We start from the raw sequence: 20,062 nt of genomic DNA, 5'->3' as shown, positions 1-20,062 counted from the left end.
TCCGTGAACATCCTCCTTCATAGCGTCATCAAACTTCGCCTTTGTTATTGTTTTGGAAATGCGACCTCTAGTGGCGAAAACTTACATATTGTATCTTTAATGATTCTGATAAAAACCATGGCATATCATTATACGTACATGACATATTACATAATACAAACTACATATAGTCAAGAATTGGGCGACAGAAATAAAGTTAAACAAAGAAATCACCACTTATTCGTCATCAGAAATGACCCACCACTTCTGCAAGCACTTAATCACCTCACACTCTTAAGCCTATGCACTTACACACACACACACACACACACACAAACAAACAAACAAACAATCAATCTCTTTGCACGCAATCTATCTTTTCTCTAGCTGGTTTCCTAATCTAGTTGTCTAATAAATCTGGCATTGTGTATTACAACGATTGTTGGATTGTTGCTTTGTTCCTCATGCATACGTCACTTTGGATAAAAGCATCTGCTTAATGTGTAAATGTAAATGTATGGTGATCACAAAGAAAGAAATCAGTTTAAAAATTTCAAGTAATTATGTTATATATAAAAAATTTTTTAAAGAAATGTGCAAATGCTAAATGAAAAAAAAAGTTGCCTGGGCCTAGATTTAATCTCGTTGTAACATGCTGATTTAGAAAGAGAAAAACAAAAGGATTCTACTAATGGACTGAGCTAAGTGATTTGTTAACAAATGTTAAACATAATATTTACACCCCTGAGTGAAGTCAGTGCAGCAGTTCTTTGACTGTGTTTGCATTGGTGCTCGTTTCTGACTGTGCAATGCATCCAAAGCAGCAGTGAAGTAAAATCGCCAAACAAGCAGGTAAAGATCATGTGACTTATGTGGAAGTGATGTGATTAAGCCTGTTTTCGGATAATCCATGGAATATCACGTACCTCACACTACAGAGACACAAAAACAAAAATATAAATTGTCAGATTAAGCAGGAGAGAGTTACTTTTTACTTTACTTTTTGGATATGCAAAGTGTGTGTTTAATGCATTTTATGGTGTGCAGTAATAAAAAAATTATCTAAAATGTATGCAGATTTGTATATCTCTATTATGTATCAAAATATCAGAGCAAGTGACATTTATTTTTTAAAAAGTAAACTCTTTACAAGACATTTAATAAAAAAAAACTGGTAACACTTTACAACAAGGCTGTATTCGTTAAAGTACAACTGTCCATTGTTAGTTCATGTTAGCTCAGATCCATTCAATTATATGTTGATGCATGCAACAAATGGAATCTTATTGTAAAGTGTTACCAAATAAAAATAAAAACACTGTCTTTAAACACCCATTAACAATCACCTCCAATTAAAGGTGTGCATTAAGTTTTCTAAAAGTGCATTTGTTTGTTTTTTTCTTTCTTTTCTGAAATGAATGTGTTTGAACTTACTGGCACAGCGCTGTCTGTAATCTTTGCAGCAGTTTATACTGCAGTTAGTATTGCAGTTGCAGCGAAAGCGACTGTTGTACTTCTCATTGCATCTCCCCACACAGGAGGTTGAGGCTGCACATACAAATCATTTTGCGTTAGTCAAACAAGTATGCTTTCTTAAGTGGGTATACGCGGTGTAGGTGTTTGAGAGAGATTTTTACTTAGGCTTGCAGAGGAGCATGAGGTCGGGGGGTTGAAGGTGACGTATCCTGGCAGGTTCTGACCAATTCTGTTGGTGATCCAACTCTGATATCGAGACACGCGGGTGTAAACACCAGGTGCGTTGGGATCAGCACAGCCATAACCCCAGCTGGTGATACCAGACTGAACCCACACTGAACACTGCCTGCTCACCATTGGACCGCCAGAATCCCCCTACAGAGAGGGAAGAAAAAGGAGCTTCTTATTCTTCTTATCAAGACAGGACAGTTAGTTGTAACAGGAAAATAGTTCTTTCTACTCCAGCCTTTGCCCCACAGAACAGTAAAAGACTATAAAAATGCTACAGTAAAAACCTGTAATCAGTAAAAATTAAAATTTCAGATTTGTAAGGAAAAAATAAGTTATCCTACAATTTACAGCGAAGACTTGTCCAGAATTCCTGTGTGAAACTCTCTCTAATGTTTTTTTTTTTTTTTTATTGAAATAACTGTTTTGTCTTAGTTTTTGTTATCCGTTATGTACATCAGGGTTTCATTTTACATCTTTTAAGTTATTAAATAAATATTTATTGCAGTATTTTAGTGTTACCTTAATGGTGTTTTGTATTTCACCTGTGGTTTTTTTGGTGGTTGTCAGTGTGTTATAACAAATTTTAGTTTATAAAATTTATCACTATGAGTTTAAGTTCCATCCATAAAAAACTGTATTTTTTTACAGTAAAGTTCTGGGCTGGCAAGTGGCAAACATAGCTGCAATTTGGATTTTAAAAAAAAAATTATTTATTTATTTTTTGGTAAGAGTGTGTATGTTTACACTACTGGAGCTACTTAATTTTAAAATATAAAATATAATTGTTGTACCTGGCAGGTGTCTTTGCCTCCCTGTGTTAAACCAGCACACATCATGTTGCTGGTAACAGATCCAGAGCCCAGCAAAGCATTGCATCGAACATTGTCCACCACTGGAACCATAGTCTCCTGCAGGATCCCAGGAGCAGGTAAACTCTCTGAACACCAAAACACACACACACACACACACACACACACACACAAACCATCTATTAGTGATGTTAGGAGGAGATATATACTTGAATGGGTTTGTATGTGTTTGTACCTCCGGCATGAACATCTCCCCAGCCTGTGATCCAGCTGCTGGTGCCAGAACTGAAGACGCTGCTTTGGGCCGCCAGACACACGGGTCTAATATAGTCATTAAAGGTGACTGTGGAGGACAGCCGGAGCAGAGCGATGTCATTGTCATTTGTGATGCTGTCGTAAGCAGAGTGAACGATTATCGTTCTCACGTTTCTGCTGATTTCATTGGCATTGACTCCCTCCTGTGTCCTCCTTCCCAAATACACACGCAGACTGGATGCGCTGACACTAAATACAGTCAGAGAAAGTGAACATGAGAAAAAAGAAGGAAATAGAAACAACAAAACGCAGTATTTTTAAATTTTGTTTTATAGTAAAGTAATAGTAAATTAAAAGAATTTCAAACTGGCCCAACAAGTTAATTTCAGAGGAAAAATAAAGAAAAAATGTGGAAAGGCAGAACAAATTAAAACCTAAATGTCTTTGAATGCCAAAGGTTTTCACACTGCATTCACATGTCAAACATAACAAAATATCTTAAGACATCACGACAACCTTTCTTTCTTTCATTCTTTTTACCTTTTAAATCAAAACAGGTGTATATGTGTGTGTAGGTGAATCTTACTCAGGTAAACAGTGAGCTGCTGTCAGCACCCATTCATTGTTGATAAGGGAACCTCCACAAAAATGACCTCCATAGAGAGTGCTGTGCAGACTGACCTGCCACGGCCACGACCCATCAGGTGCGTTCACACCACCCACAATACGGGTGTTTAGAGGAGCCTGTCCACAAACTATGAGAAAGAGAACGAGAAAGAGAGATTGTTCACAGAAGTATTTCTACACAAACTATTTGACTTCTGATGTCTTTAGAAGAGGAGCTCTTACCATTCAACTGAGAAAGCGAACCTGCAAGGACAGAAATAAAGTGCACATTAAAACAATTTCATCTTCATGTTTCCCTTAACAATGACCCTGCCAGAGTTCACTGCACTAACAATGCTAGATTTGTCGTAACATTAACGTGTGGGACTGAAAATGCGGAAAAGATTTCTGGGCAAACCGGTTTAATTACAATAAGCAAAACTAGCAGCTTTTCTTTCCCCTAACTATTTAACTATGACATCTGCCCCATGTCCTGCAAGTACATTCCACATGCCCAGCAGGTGTGGCTCAAAATGTAAAACATTTATAGGCTTCCGTAACAGTAAAAAAGAAAGAATCATTTATTATAAAAAAAAGACTGTGACCTAGAAAGAGTATTTACATATATTATTTCACAGGATCATTACAATTCAAAAATCTGTGTATTATGTAAGAATAGTTCTTGTGAGCCTGGATGTACAAAGTGTAAATTAACTATTTATTTTAACAGTGGTTTCAATCAAGTTCAGTTAACAAGTTTGTTGGTGGGCATAGCTTGTATTTCTATTTTAACTGTGTCTTTCATCAAATAAATGCAGCCTTGGAGAGCATTAGACTTTTTTCAAAACATTAAAAATCTTAATTGTTCCAAACTTTTGACTATGTATTTCAGACATGACATATCACAGCAGTGTTTCTTTCACCGCCACTCTTCACAGGCTTCATGCAGATACAAAAACCGACTCTTAAGAGTCATTTATTTGTGAACTGGATTACACAGCCACCTGTTTAGTCTGATTGATGAACAAAGGATTCTTATGAGTCAGCACTTTGATAAAAGGAGACTCACTAACCCAGGAGTTACCCGTCAAATGAATCATTCATATGAATCTACATATGAACTCCAAGTTTCATATCAATGTGTACAAAACCCTTAGGCTGTTCTTATGCGCTGTGCCACAAAGAAAGCAAACATATATTCACTGTTTTTCTATATAATGTCTTTGTTCCTGGTTATCCACTCTTTAAAAGATGTACCATGAGACCTTACCTTTGGCACACATGAGCAGGGTCAAAGAGACACACGTTAATCTCCACATCTTCACACAGTCCCTCTGTTTGCTAGCAGAATGGATGCTGATGCTAATATGTTTTACTGTGCCTCTTAAAATCCCTTTTTTATAGTTCTTAAAGCTTCTCAGGTTGCTCTTCTCGTCTGTCACTCACCTCCCCACTTCTTTTCTCTTTATGCTCCTCCTCCATATTTTGTTATCTTTTTTCATTCTTCACATATTTAGTATGCACAGCTGTCAAACACGTATCCACTGCATTAAGAACATTTTTCACAATTTGTGCTTCTTGTTATGGTTTGGTAATTAATCGCAGGTATATTTGTGCAGTCATGATGAATGCAGATATCTGAAGTCAGAGACATTTTTTGTAATATATTAAACGGATAACTTTGATATTATTTTGTATTTGGTCATTTTTTTTTTTTTTTTTTAGAAGAGTTTCAAACTGGCGCAACGAGTTAATTAATTTAATTTAATTTATTTTATTTTACTTTTTTTTGCGTTTTGCCTTTATTTAGATAGGACAGTGTAATGAAGTGAATTGGGAGAGAGCGGGAGCAGGATCGGGAAAGATAAAAAAAAAAAAAAAACGAAAGAAAAAATGGAATGTCAGATGAAACGGAAACATAAATGTCTTTGAATGTCAAAGGTTTTCACATTGCATTGGGATTCAAGCATTTAAAATATCTTAAGACATCATGACAACACTTTCTATTTTTCTTTAGTTTGTCTGTCTTCTTTCCTGATTGATTTATTTCAATAAAGGAAAAACATTATACATAAAAGGCGTGACGATACACACAAAGACAGAATGGACTGTGGAAATGATGATTAGGTAACTTATTGTTAGATGACAGCCACAATTACTCATAAATTCCATACACAGGACAGGTGAGTCAATGTGTGTGGTTTGTTTTTGTTTTTCTTACCTGAAGGTACAAGATTAAATATTTTTCTACAGTTGGCTTCTATACTGCCAACTTCATTTATAATAATAACATAATTTAAGTCAGCCAAAGAAACTAAAGCTGTAAAACATGCAATGTTTCTTTAACACAGGGACATCAATTTTGTGCTTAAGGATATTTGTGTAACATTTATATTGTTCTTTTGTTTGACCTTTACATTGTCTAGGATCTTTTTGACCTTTTTTTTTTTTTTTTGATTGTTTAGTGGCTGTGTAGACGTGATCAGTCTGGTTCTCAGGTTTCGCTCCACTTCTCTCACCTCTAAGAACATTGCAACATCACAGATCTCAAGATCTGGCAAAATAAAGAATACAGAATCCTGAAATTTGGCATTAGAATACGCCTTTTATCAGCCTATATCGAAGTGTCTTTAAATTTGCTCATTAGTCAGAGATCAGAAGGCGTCCAAGCAGACTAGAACACTAAATATAGGACACATCAAACAGAGAATTAGTTGTCGTTTGTGAATCAGATCAACCTTTAAGTTCTTTAACTAGTTGCTTATTAGCATGCCTATTATTAACATATTGGCTGTTTATTAGTATTTAGAAAGCACATATTCTGTGTGACCATATTCTACATCTCTATACCCAATACCTAAACTTAACAACTACTTTATGAACTATTAATAAGCATCACATTATGAGTTTATTGAGGCAAAAGTCATATTTAGTAGTTTGTTAATAGTAAGAATTGGGCCTTAAAATAAAGTGTGACCACAGATAATAATTCATTATGAATTCCATTATATTCCTAATAGTTTTTCTGATCATTATGTTACTGCTGATTTTGACATTTTATCAGTTAACTGTTATCACCGTTACTGTTATAAAAAATATAAAATTGCATGATGCCTGAATAAAATGCAAAGTTGGCCAGTTGCATAAGACCATTATGATGCAGTACACTCCTGTTGGATAGATTTATTACAGGAAAAGCCATTAAAAGACAATGCAATGAAGTATTGTGTGACATAAAAATTAAAGTGTCCACACGTATTTGTCAGCAGAAATCACAAATGAGAAAATCAGTTTTATATATTAGATAATTATATTAAATTAAATGCAAATGCTAAATGAAGGGGGAAAAGTTGCCTGTGCCTACAATTAATGCTAGACAATTAAACGCTAAAGCTAGAAAGAGAAAAACGAAAGAGAAAAGGATTCTACTAATGGAGTGAGGTAAGTGCTGTTGTTAAACATATGTTGAAGATGAACAATATGCATTTACACCCCTGAGTATGTGTCAGTGCAGCAGCTCTTTGACTGTGTTCATTTCTGACTGTGCAACGCATCCAAAGTGGCACTCGAGTAAAATCTCCTCTCCAAACAAGCAGATAAAAATCATTTCATTTATGTGCAAGTGACGTGATTATAAGCCTGTGATCATATGTAATCCATGGAAGTATGAAATACCTCACACTGCAGAGACACAAAAACAAAAAGTCATCGTCAGTTACTGTTGGTGTTTACTTTTTGGACATGCAAAGTATATGTTGAATTTATTTATTATAGCTATGAGAGCAGTAATTAAAAAATAGGTATTGGGTATGCAGATTTGTATGTCTGCATTGTATATAAAAATATCAAAGCAAGTGACATTGATTTTAAAGAAACACTTTTCAAGTAAGACATTTCACAAAAAGAACTGGTAACACATTAAAAACATTGAATTCATACATCCATTAACAAGCACCTTTAGACAAGCCAGTTAAACATAATCGCAAAAATTGCTCAGAAAAGTGAAGTAACTTAGATAAATGACTAGCATAATTTGTCTGCAGATGCCAAATAATGTGATATTTTGTTTCTAATGCAACAACATGTTTAAGTGTGAATGAAGTATTACTGAAATGAATGTGTTTGAACTTACTGGCACAGCGCTGTCTGTAATCTTTGCAGCAGTTTATACTGCAGTTAGTATTGCAGTTGCAGCGAAAGCGACTGTTGTACTTCTCATTGCATCTCCCCCTACAGGAGGTTGAGGCTGCACATACAAATCATTTTGCGTTAGTCAAACAAGTATGCTTTCTTAAGTGGGTATACGCGGTGTAGGTGTTTGAGAGAGATTTTTACTTAGGCTTGCAGAGGAGCATGAGGTCGGGGGGTTGAAGGTGACGTATCCTGGCAGGTTCTGACCAATTCTGTTGGTGATCCAACTCTGATATCGAGACACGCGGGTGTAAACACCAGGTGAGTTGGGATCAGCACAGCCATAACCCCAGCTGGTGATACCAGACTGAACCCACACTGAACACTGCCTGCTCACCATTGGACCGCCAGAATCCCCCTACAGAGAGGGACAAGTGAAAAGAAAAACATGTTTTAAGTTACAACATAATTAAATGTTTATTGAATTATTTTAGTGTTGTGTGTTACTGTGATGGTATTTGTGAGCATGACTGTGTGAACCTATCACATTCTGTATCACTGTTTTGTTTTATAGTGTATATTTACATTACTGGAGCTACTTAATTTTAAGCATATATACTAAATAGACAATGTGAATGCAAAATAGTAGATCTTGAAGTGTTTTATACAGTAGCTGTACATACTTAGAAAAAAAATCTGTTTGTTTATTGTACCTGGCAGGTGTCTTTGCCTCCCTGTGTTAAACCAGCACACATCATGTTGCTGGTAACAGATCCAGAACCCAGCAAAGCATTGCATCGAACATTGTCCACCACTGGAACCATAGTCTCCTGCAGGATCCCAGGAGCAGGTAAACTCCCTGAACACCAAAACACACACACACACAGCCATCTGTTAGTGATTTTAGGAGTAGATATACACTTGAATGAATGGGTTTGTATGTGTTTGTACCTCCAGACTGAACATCTCCCCAGCCTGTGATCCAGCTGCTGGTGCCAGAACTGAAGACGCTGCTTTGGGCCGCCAGACACACGGGTCTAATATAGTCATTAAAGGTGACTGTGGAGGACAGCCGGAGCAGAGCGATGTCATTGTTGTTTGTGTTGCTGTCATAAGAGGGGTGAACGATTATCGTTCTCACATTTCTACTGATTTCATGGGTATTGACTCCCTCCTGTGTCCTCCTTCCCAAATACACACGCAGACTGGACGTGCTGACACTGAAAACAATCAGAGAATGTGAACGTGAGAAAATAGAAAAAATTGATAAATATATAAGTATTTTTTTATTTTGTAATATAGTAAAGTGATTAATTCTTCTCATTTGACATGGTATTTTTTGGCATTTGGTAAAAACTAAAGAAAAAAATTGGAATGGCAAAACAAATTGAAACCTAAGTGCCTTTACAACTTTGCATTTGGATGTCAAGCATGACTAAATATCTTAATTTTATCTTTAATATCTTTCGGTTTCTCTTTGTGAATCTTACCCAGGTAAACAGTGAGCTGCTGTCAGGACCCATTCATTGTTGATGAGGGAGCCTCCGCAAAAATGACGTCCAGAAGTGTGCAGACTGACCTGCCACGGCCACGACCCATCAGGTGCGTTCACACCACCCACAATACGGGTGTTTAGAGGAGCCTGTCCACAAACTATGAGAAAGAGAACGAGAGATTGTTCACAGAAGTATTTCTACAATTTGACTTGATGCTGATGTCTTTAGAAGAGGAGCTCTTACCATTCAGCTGAGAAAGTGAACCTGCAAGGGCAGAAATAAAGTGCACATTAGAACAATTTCATCTTAATTTTTCACTGAATAATGACCCTGTGCAACATTATTGCACTAATAATCATTAGCTAAGAGTTAACAAGTTAGTTGGTGGGCATAACTTGTATTTATATACATTGCTATAAAAGAGTACTGGCTGCTGAAGATTACACAGCAACCTGTTTAGTCTTATGAGTCAGCTCTTTGATAAAACCTTTAAAATGACTCACTATCCCAGGAGTTACTGTTCAAATGAATCATTCATATGAATCAACTCATGATACTAAACTGCAAGTTTCATGTTAACGCATTGTTATTTTAACAAAGCCCTTAGGCTGTTCTTATGCGCTGTGCCACAAAGAAAGTAAAATTATATTCACTGTTTTTCTATATAATGTCTTTGTTCACAGTTTTCTAGATGTACCATGAAACCTTACCTTTGGCACACATGAGAAGGGTCAAAGTGACACACGTTAATCTCCACATCTTCACACAGTCCCTGTGTTCACAAGCAGATTGGATGCTGGGGTTTAATTTGGTCCTTTGAGACTCTTACGATCCCTTTTATATAGTTCTATAAGCTTCTCAAGTTGTTCTTCTCCTCTGTCACTCACCTGCCCACTTCTTTTCTCTTAATTCTCCTCCTCCTTTTTTGTCATCCTCTTCAAATTCTTTTTTAGTATGTACAACTGTCAAGCACACGTAATTTGGCAATTAGTCATTGTTAATTAATTGCAGGTATGTTTGTAGGGTCATGATAAATGCAAACATTTGTGAGGTCATTGTTAGGAAAGTTGCACTTATTAAATTGTAGTAAATAGTAAATTGATAGCTTTTTTACTCATTTGATACCATGGTATTTGGATCTCTTTTTTTCTGAATAAATTTAAACTGGACAAACAAGTTAATTTACAAGGAAAAACAACGAAAAAATGTGAAATGGCAGAAGAAATCGAAACTTAAATGTCTTTAATTTCAATGTCAAGCATGACAAATATCTTTGACACCATAACAACACTATCCTTTTTCCAGTCCTTTTTTCTTTTAGTCTGACTGTCTTTCCTGCTTGCTTCATTTCTTGTATCACACAAATAAAGAAAAAGAGAGCACATAATTCTGCATATTTTTTAATTTTGCATAGGGACACCAGTTGTGTGCTTAAGAATATTTGTGTTAGATTTATAGTATATTGCTCTTATGTTTGACCTTTACAATGTCTAGGATCTCTTTGATGTTTTGTGTGATGTGATTGTTTAGTGGCTGTGTAGACGTGATCAGTCTGGCTCTGAGGTTTCGCTCCACTTCTCTCACCTCTAACATAATTCTGACGTCGCAACATCACAGATCTCAAGATCCGGCAAAATAAAGAATACAGAATCCTGAAAGTTGGCCTTGGAATACACCTTTTGTCAGCCTAACATCAAATTGTCTATAAATTGGCTATTAATCAGAGATCAGAAGTTGTCAGAGCCGACTAGAACACTAAATATAGGACACATCAAACAGAGAATTACTTATTGTTTGTGAATCAGATCAACCTTTATTTAAGTTCTTTCTTCAAGGGCACAAGGACAAAACAGGATTTTAGTTTGATGACTTTACAGTCTTTTGGTCTCTTAATATAAGTTATTTTAAAATCTAGTTTCAAACACATGCAAAGTAGGTTTTGAAAACCTTTCTATTTTTAAGAAAAGATTTAATTTATTTCAATTTATGTTATTTCAAGTCTTTTTTTTTTTTCAAACATGAAAATTCATTAATTGTTTTTGGTGAGAAAATGTTACTTTGATTTGGCAGGCAAACTTTTTACAAATATTTAAAAGAAGTGTAGCAGTTTTGCTTAAATGTTTCTTTATCATGATAAGAAGAGGTCTATTCAAGTCATTTTATGTGTGAACAGCATTTTTATGTATATTTGAATGAATTCAAAACTGTTCAAACTTGTGTAAGGTCCACGCAGTAGGCCCAATTGTTCAGTCTTTTCAGTCCGCAAAGTTTGCAAGACATGAAAACACATGCCTTTGTTAATACACTGTGTGTGTGTATTGTTCATATTTCAGAAGATCAAAGTGTCTGAGGTTCTTCTAATCTTACACTAGTAGCTAGTTATTCTTTCACAACCTGATTTCATGCTTTCTGACACATATTTTCTTTCCTCGTAATCATTGTTTAAAAAATCTGCTGAGGACTTCTGGTTTAATCAAAACCAATAATCTTCTTTCTATTTAATGATCAGTTATTTAAATAGCAAATAATACAAGCCACACGTTTCTAATCACTCTTGTTGCTAAATGTTTAGTAATACAGGCTACTAATGTTCCCTTCTGATGCATCAATCTGATGGTCACATAGTTATTGTTTCATACTGCTCTGTGTTCACAAATGACTTTCTCTCTCTCTCTCTCTCACACACACACACACACACACACACACGTTGCGGGGTTTCCATGTTTCATACTGAACAAACTTTATTTTCTATCCTTTTACCCTAGCCCTACCTCTAAATCTCATACAAAACTGTCTATTTTCGATTTTCCAAAAAACTATTGCCGTCATAACACAGGTCATACCTGAACCACACATTCACACTTTATGAACATTTTGGTTATGTGAAATAAATCACTGTAATTATTTCATTATATTTAGTTATTAATTTCGGAAATTGAACACATATAACTATATAAATCTATAAATGTACTGTATCAAATTATTTACTGATTGACAATTAAGACCAGCTGGATTAAATTACACAAATTTGACTGATGATGCACATTTAACTGAATGAGAAGATATGCAAAGGGAAGGACTGATAGTAGCATTATGAAAAGCAGATGATGAAACACATTTTGTGTAGTGAAAAGGATCATTTGTGTTTCATACAAACATGATTGAAAGTATGCTGAAATGTTTGGGAAAAAGTGCATTTTTATGATCTGTTGTGTGACTTAGAGTCCAGAAAATGTAGTCTTGCTTGAGAAAATTGCTCCAATGTCATCAAAAAATTGCAAATACAAAAACAAACATTGTCATTTATCTGCATATAGCAACACAATATGATAAATCAGCTGTAATACAGTATTCATTCAAGCCTAAACCAGGACTTTTAAATCGCATTTCCAAAATGCATTGAAATTGCAAAAAATAAATAATAAATAATAACATCTCAAAATCATCTTATATCACAGCAAACATCAAAAACACTTTGCCACTCATAAAACAGTGACTTTAACAACACCACTGTACATAATGTATTTTTGATTATGTGCCAAAACTAAATTCATTTACAAAACAGGGCAGATGTGACCTATAGTGGCTAAGGGCTGGTGATCAGAAGGCTGCTGGGTGAAGGAATGATCACCATCTTGTCCTAGAGCAAGGCACCTATAGGTTGCTGCAGGGGGATTTTTCTAATGTCAAGAATACTGCAAATTGCTTTGGATAAAAACATCTGCTAAATTACTACTTGCTTAGCAACTAGAGCATGAATAGTATCTGTTTATTATGTAGGATCCATTGCAGGAAGTCACAAGAATGTTCAGTTTAACATAGAAGTAAATACACACCAGATCCAGAGAAGAATGTCTTGTGTCTCTATAAAGTATAGTATATAACACAACTCCAAATGGTAATCATTGTAATTACTAGCAGGTACCAACAAAATACTGGTAATTCAAATTCTCTGCATACAGTTATTTGCAATTCTTACAAAAATAAATGTTGTAATGTATTTAGGTACATAGTAAGTTTAAAATATTAAGGCTTAGAACCTATTAAAAACTCCTAAATTCAGTTCAGAAGCACTTTTATAAGCCATATGCACATGTCACTGTGGTACATTTGCGATGACGCAAGTTGGAAGCAGTTGCAATGACACAAAATAGCAAGTCATCATGTGGAAAAAATCCCTTGAACACGTATCTCAGGAACATCAAGACAATGCAAGGACAAGGATGTAAAAAGAAACACAATAAGACATTACAAACATATTAAGACTGTGCTTAAGTAACATCACAGTGTAATCATGTACCATGTGTACAAACCGGTATTTGAGGAAAGGTTAGAACTTTGTTAAGCAATGTTTATATTAATGTTCGGTTGGGGTCATAAGATTGAAATGTCACGATGTGTTGTGTAATAGAATGGTGATCTTTGTAAAATCTTGATCTTTTGTGATTAAAGAGTTCATTGTACCATGAAAATGTTGCTTTGTGATGACTGATAAATGACACTGAACACTCTTCGGACAGAAGAGTGAGCACTTCATGACAAACAGGTTTTGAAGCATTTAGTCACAAATCAATGTCACTGGCACTGACTGTAAAATATTACCCTTAAAGTCATTTCAGAACACAGTGTTGGGAAGGTTACTTTGTAAATGTAATAGGTTACAGATTACAAGTTTCCCTATTTAAAAAGTAATTTTAATTTAATTTAGTGATTTACTAATTTACTAAGTAATAGCACTAATAAGTACTTTATTAATGTAACTAATTACATTTGATTAATTGTTGATTACATTTCTAAATTTCTAACAAATGTTTTCAACTGTTAATCATTTTGAAACATTTAAAGCACGCCGGGGTTAACACTTGAATTAAGATTATAACTGAATTTTAAAGCAGAGCTACCACAAAATCAGACTTTAGCACATCATCTTTGAGATTGTTCTGAAGTTAAATATAGATGTAAGATCATAAGATATACACTGTGAAAAAAAAAAATGATGGATTCGATTCCCAGGGAAAGCAAGACCTGATAAAAAAAAATGTAAAACTTGAATGCAATGTAAGTCGCTTTGGATAAAAGCGTCTGCTAAATGTAAAATTCAAACAAAATTTGAAATGCAACGCAGGGAATTCTGGGAATGTCAGTTTACGGGTTTTCCCTGTAAATTTTACAGGAACTTACCGTTAACCATTTAACAGGTTTTTACAGTAGCATTTTCACAGTTCTTTACCGTTAAAATCACAGTCATTTTTTACAGTGTAGTTTAATTGTTATGATACTGTTTTTGAAATCAAATCTTTGCATAGCTATGATAGGAACCACTGGCATCTAACAATGCCTTGCAAAAAAACAGTTAAATCTTATAAAATAAAGCATATACATAAACCCAAATAGGAAATAAAACACTTAACGAATAAGCAAACTCCTGAAACATTGGTGTCTCATATTTTAGAGCAGTCAATTCAATTAATGCAATAATATTTTCATAAGTAACTGTCATTTAATTACACTTTTTTTTTTTCCTCAGAAACTGTAACTGATTACAGTTACATTTGTTTTGGGTTACACTTTATTTGAAGGTGTCCTTATTACAGTGTAATTATACATTTAAGTGCTGAGGAATATTAATTAACTACATTACTATTTGGTTAGGGTTAGGAATAGGGTTTGGCTTAAGTTTACTTACATATAATTATGCATAATTTATTGTTATTATAATAGTAAGTACACGTAAGATGTGTAACAAGGACACCTTAAAATAAAGTGTAACCTTATTTTATAATTAAATTATTATTATTCTGTTACATGTAACTTACTGCTGAACACTGAGAACACATACATACATTCATATTAAGATATACTTTATATCTTGAAACAATAGAAAAAAAAAAATAGAAATAATTCTTAGTTGTCTTAATCTGCATTGAAGTCCTGATCATCAGATGACAGAATTTTTTTTTTTTTTTTTTTGAGTGAAGAACTATCGCTTTAACTCCATGCAGCATCCATAATCTTTTCTGTTGCAAGTGCTATGTATTGGTAGATTTTGGAGGTTAAAATACTCACATAGTGGAAAAAAATAATGCTTTATGTCAAATTGATTATATTCACCCTAAAAATTATAATAATACATTTTATCACCATAGTGTTTGAAGCTTTACAAATCCTGGTACTGAGTCAACAGTGTCGCCTCTAATGAATGCCAGACTTAATTTTCCATTGAAATGCTTGCTACTTCCTTATAGACTATGACCTCATGCTGAATCATGTGCTGCCTTTCTAAAAAGCACCTGCCCTTTTAAGTAAGTCATTCACCTTTTTCCCCCAAACTTTTAACAGCCATTGTAGTGAAAAATCCTGGTGGTAGCCGTCCTTTGTGGCTTGTGGTTTGTGGGTTTATTGTTAGTGAGATGTTACGTGCGCTGTAGTAGTGATGATTTATTATATCCTTGTTCCTAGTTACCTTGAAATTTAATACAGTAGCAGTATTTAGTGATGTATAGCCTATTGAAGTTAAACTGAAGTTTAGTTTTTGAATAAGCTCATGTTTTATGACATTATTAATAATGGTAGGACTACACAACATCACTTCCTATTTACCGTAATTGTGAATGTTATTGTTAGAAGTAGAAAAATCAAGTAGTAATGTCACTTACACCTCCTCACAGATGTAAAATGTGTTTTTGGTTGTACTTTATTTTAAGGTGTCCTTGTTATACATTTTAGTGCATTTACTATATGGTTAGGGTTAGGATGAGTTTGATTTAGGGTTACTTGCATGTAATTATGCATAATTAATTGTTATTACAATAGTAAGTACATGGAATATGTGTAACAAGGACACCTTAAAATAAAGGGTTACCGTGTTTTTTTTAAGCCTTAAATAAAAGAATGTTGTACATGTTTATTAATGTTCCACAATGACTTTAAGATGTATTTAGCATTGTAATACATCAGGATTTTTGTCTAATAAACTAATATCAGAATCAGAATCAGAATTAGCTTTATTCGCCAGGTGTGCGCAAACACACGAGGAATTTGTTGTGGTTTTTTTAAGGTGCTCCTGGTACATACATACATACATACACACACATCTGACATGAGAACAGAAAAAAACATTTAAATAGTAAGACTTAACAATAGATAATAATAATAATATAATAATAAGTATGAGTCTGGAACAGTAGATTTATGTACAGATTTGTGCATTATTTACTCTATATACAGCTGTATAAATAAACAGATATGTATGTGTATTTACATAATACTTGAGAAATAGGCAATAATTAAAGATGGAGAATGAATTACAGAATGAATTCATTCTGTATTCATATTATGAATTCATGAATTCATAATATGAGTTTTTAGAAATGAGTTTAACATTGGTGTTCAATATAGGCTTGGCTGAATTTTTCATACTTTGAAAAGCAACCTTTTTTTCACAAAAGGTTTCACAAAACCTTGTGTGTGTGTGTGCGTGTGTGGTAAAGAGTCATGTGTGCTCTTGAACATGGCAAATGTAAAACAACGCCCCCTGTTGGTGTAATGTATTACAGCAAGAGACTGCACAAGTCAGATGATGCAAAGTATTTATTTAATCATTTACACAGATCCAGATTACAAACAAGACTCAAGTTATATTATCACTTAATGCTAGTAATTCTAGATATTATGTAATCCAAATATATCATTATTTTGTATACTTTTTTTATACTTAAATGAATTTAAATCTTTATTTTTTATTTGATATACAAATATGAATTTAAAGAAATCTTCAGTCTCAATAAGAAAATTCAATTAAATGTTGGTAATTTGGGGCTGATTTAAAGAAATATTTATACATTTGTTCTAATAGCTGTACTTGCACAACTTATAGAATGTTTGAAGAAACTGAAACATATATATATATATATATATATATATATATATAAACAGAGAAAGAAGGTGAGCCGTGTAGAAGCTTAGGTCAACCAAAAATTACCACCTGTCATTCTCTGCAAAAACACAAAAACAAACAGAACTGAAGGACTTCTGGTCTTTTAAGATACTGATGGAGTAATTTACTGTCTCAGTTATTTGAGTATTATTTCAAAACTGTAAACATGATAAACAGTTGCCAGTGTATTTGGACTTACTGCATTGCCTTTCATAATCCCTACAGCAGTTTCTGCGGCAGCGAGGATTGCAGTTGCAGCGGTTGCGGATGTCAAATCTCTCACCACATCTTCTACGACAAGAAATTGAGGCTACAACAAAAAACATTTAAACAAGCATTATGCAGAGAAGTGAGTGGTAATAAGAAGACATTAATTTGTACATGTGTGTGAAAGAGAGTTACACTGATTGGGTGGAGGTCTAAAAGTAGCAGTTGTTCTTGAGGTAGCAGACACTCGTGAGGTAGTAGAAGTTGTTGAGGTAGTAGAAACAGGTGATGTAGTAGAAGCAGGTGAGTCTGTAGAAACAGACTGGCATGTGCTTGAAGGGTTGAAAATGATGAATCCTGGCTGGTTCTGGCCAACGTTGTTTGTGATCCAGCTCTGATACTGTGACACACGGGTGTAAACACCAGGTGCGTTGGGATCGGCACAGCCATAACCCCAGCTGGTGATGCCAGACTGAACCCACACCAAACACTGCTTGCTCACCATTGGACCTCCAGAGTCTCCCTACAGAAAAAAAAAGAGAGGAAAAGTTTTAGATTTTTGGGACATCAAACATGGCCTGAATGTAAATGGAAAATCATGTACATATATACAAATGCAGTATAGATAGATGTTTGTGTTAAGATATACAGTTAGAACAACCCAATGGACTTTCAGATATACTTCCAGTCTCCCTACAGAAAGACAGCTTTTCTTTGAAAAATATATTAGAAGAACCCAGTGGAATTTCAGATACGCAGCATGTTTAATGTACACATGTAATAATCTGGTTGGTTGTTGTACCTGGCAGGTGTCTTTGCCTCCCGCTATTAAACCAGCACACATCATGTTGGTGGTAACAGATCCAGAGCCCAAAAGAGTATTACATTGATCATTAGCCACCACTGGAACCATAGTCTCCTGCAGGATCCCAGGAGCAGGTAAACTCACTGAACACCAAAAACACACACAACCATTATTTAGTGATGTTAGGAGTAAATGCATATGTGAATTAATGGGTTAGCATGTGTTAGTACCTCCAGACTGAACATCTCCCCAGCCTGTGATCCAGCTGCTGGTGCCAGAAGGGAAGACGCTGCTCTGGGCCGCCAGACACACGGGTCTAATATAGTCATTAAAAGTGACTGCGGAGGAGAGACGGAGCAGAGCGATGTCATTGTCGCTGCTCTGACTGTTGTAGGAGGGGTGGACGATGATGGAGATGACATTTCTACTGATTTCATAGGTATTGACTCCTTGCTGTGTTCTCTTTCCCAGGTACACAAGCAGAACGGATGCACTGACACTGAAAACAGATGAAGGTGAAGAAAAGAAAAGAATCAATCAATAGTGTAAAAACAGCCTCAGAGCCTGTGGTTTGGATGAATAGTTGAATCTTACCCAGGTAAACAGTGAGCTGCTGTCAGCACCCATTCACTGTTGATGAGAGAGCCTCCGCAAAAATGACCTCCAAAGTTGGAGCTGTGCAGACTGACCTGCCACGGCCATGAACCCTCAAATGCATCCACACCGCCCACAATACGGGTGTTTAGAGGAGCCTGTCCACAAACTGTGAGAAAGAAAGAGAGGGAGATTGTTCACATGCACATTTCTGTTCAAAAAACCTAACATCTTAAGAATGAGACAAGCTCTTACCATTCATTTGAGAAAGTGAACCTGTAGTGGAAGAGACAGAGTAGCACACATTAAAGAGGAAAGATTTCATAGACATCCAACTAATTCATTTGATTAAATTATCCCATAAGGACCATGGCAGAAATATGTAGAGCTGATGAGGTTACTTTAAGTGTCAAGCCTAAGACCTTACCTTGAACACATAAGAGCAGGGCCAAACTGACACACGGTAACCTCCACATCTTCACAAGCCGTCTCTTCTCTTGCAGAATGGATGAAGAAGGTGAATTTGGTTCTCTTTGCTCACAAAACCTTTTTATATTCACTTCTCCAGTCTCTGCTTGTCGCTCGTCTAATCACTCTAATGTCGCACTAATCCATTATCTTTTGCTCCTCGCCCTGTTTTCATAATGGAAGCCTGTTAAACATGCATTGTAGAACTAAATTCACTAATATGCAAGTTTTGTTTTCAGAGATTATCAATTTTGTTAATCTCAGTCTAATTCGAACAGGGTGTTCATAGTTTAGCCAAAAATGCATTATTATTCACCCTCATGCCATTACAAACCTGTTTGACTTAAAAAAAAAATGGTGCTATATAGCACTAAAAGTGGTTCTTTGGCTCGTAATCATAGGGGAACCACTTTTGGTGCTTTGGTGCTTCAGTGGTTCTTCACCGGTTCTTTGGCATGACTGAGGGGCTATATTGCGCCGCTACCATATACAGAACCTGTTAAGCTCCTGTACGGTTCTTCAGTGGTTCTTCCATGGTTCTTTGGGGTGATTAAGTTGCTATATAGCACCACTGCCATACAAAGAACCTGTTTAACCCCTTTAAAGGTTCTTTGAGAGCCAAAGAACCTCTGATGGTGCTGTTTAGCACCATTTTTGTTGAAGAAATACAATGCAATATGGCACCTCTTATGGTTCTACATAGCACCATTTGACAAAGGTGCCGTATAGCACCTTTAAACATATGATTATCCCCTATGATTACAAGCAAGAAACACTTTTAGTGCTATATAGCACCATTTTTTTTTTAGAGTGTAGGAATGACTAAGCAGTCACCATTCTCATTTCATCATTCACTGCATGAAAAAAAAGGACAAAATATAATTTTCAGTTTTTGGGTGAACTATTCCTTTAAGAACAGTGGAAACTTTTTGAGATTTTAAATAAAATATAAAGAATAAATGGCAAAAGATTATACTAGAAGTTGAAACAAATAGCCATGCTTTGTAACAAAAATAATAAAAATTACATTTAAATTCCAGTGAAACTGATCAAATATTCAGTATTTTTC

General features: G+C 35.1%; 2 protein-coding genes across 2 annotated transcripts; both read right to left on the bottom strand.

Moving 5' to 3' along the window:
* Positions 1 to 81: 81 nt before the first annotated feature.
* LOC131542401 (serine protease 27-like) lies at positions 82 to 4,763 on the bottom strand. Its single transcript, XM_058779071.1, has 8 exons — positions 4,627 to 4,763; positions 3,600 to 3,620; positions 3,337 to 3,505; positions 2,731 to 2,999; positions 2,478 to 2,623; positions 1,617 to 1,830; positions 1,414 to 1,527; positions 82 to 911 (listed from the first exon to the last, which is right to left on the bottom strand). The coding sequence occupies exons 1-8, from the start codon at positions 4,673 to 4,675 to the stop codon at positions 907 to 909; spliced, it is 987 nt and encodes a 328-aa protein (XP_058635054.1). The 5' UTR covers positions 4,676 to 4,763; the 3' UTR covers positions 82 to 906.
* Positions 4,764 to 6,555: 1,792 nt separating this feature from the next.
* On the bottom strand, positions 6,556 to 19,001 carry LOC131543060 (serine protease svh-1-like). Its single transcript, XM_058780276.1, has 16 exons — positions 18,953 to 19,001; positions 18,781 to 18,801; positions 18,526 to 18,694; positions 18,162 to 18,430; positions 17,929 to 18,074; positions 17,322 to 17,649; positions 17,086 to 17,229; positions 9,871 to 9,945; positions 9,694 to 9,807; positions 9,227 to 9,247; positions 8,978 to 9,140; positions 8,439 to 8,707; positions 8,201 to 8,346; positions 7,692 to 7,905; positions 7,489 to 7,602; positions 6,556 to 7,037 (listed from the first exon to the last, which is right to left on the bottom strand). Exons 1-16 carry the CDS (start codon positions 18,999 to 19,001, stop codon positions 7,033 to 7,035), a joined length of 2,247 nt encoding a protein of 748 aa, XP_058636259.1. The 3' UTR covers positions 6,556 to 7,032.
* Between the last annotated feature and the right edge of the window lie 1,061 nt (positions 19,002 to 20,062).

The sequence above is a fragment of the Onychostoma macrolepis genome, chromosome 06 (genome assembly GCF_012432095.1).
Source record: "Onychostoma macrolepis isolate SWU-2019 chromosome 06, ASM1243209v1, whole genome shotgun sequence".
Taxonomy (NCBI): domain Eukaryota; kingdom Metazoa; phylum Chordata; class Actinopteri; order Cypriniformes; family Cyprinidae; genus Onychostoma; species Onychostoma macrolepis.
Note: the sequence above shows the minus strand (reverse complement) of the source record. Positions and strands in the feature narration are given on the sequence as shown.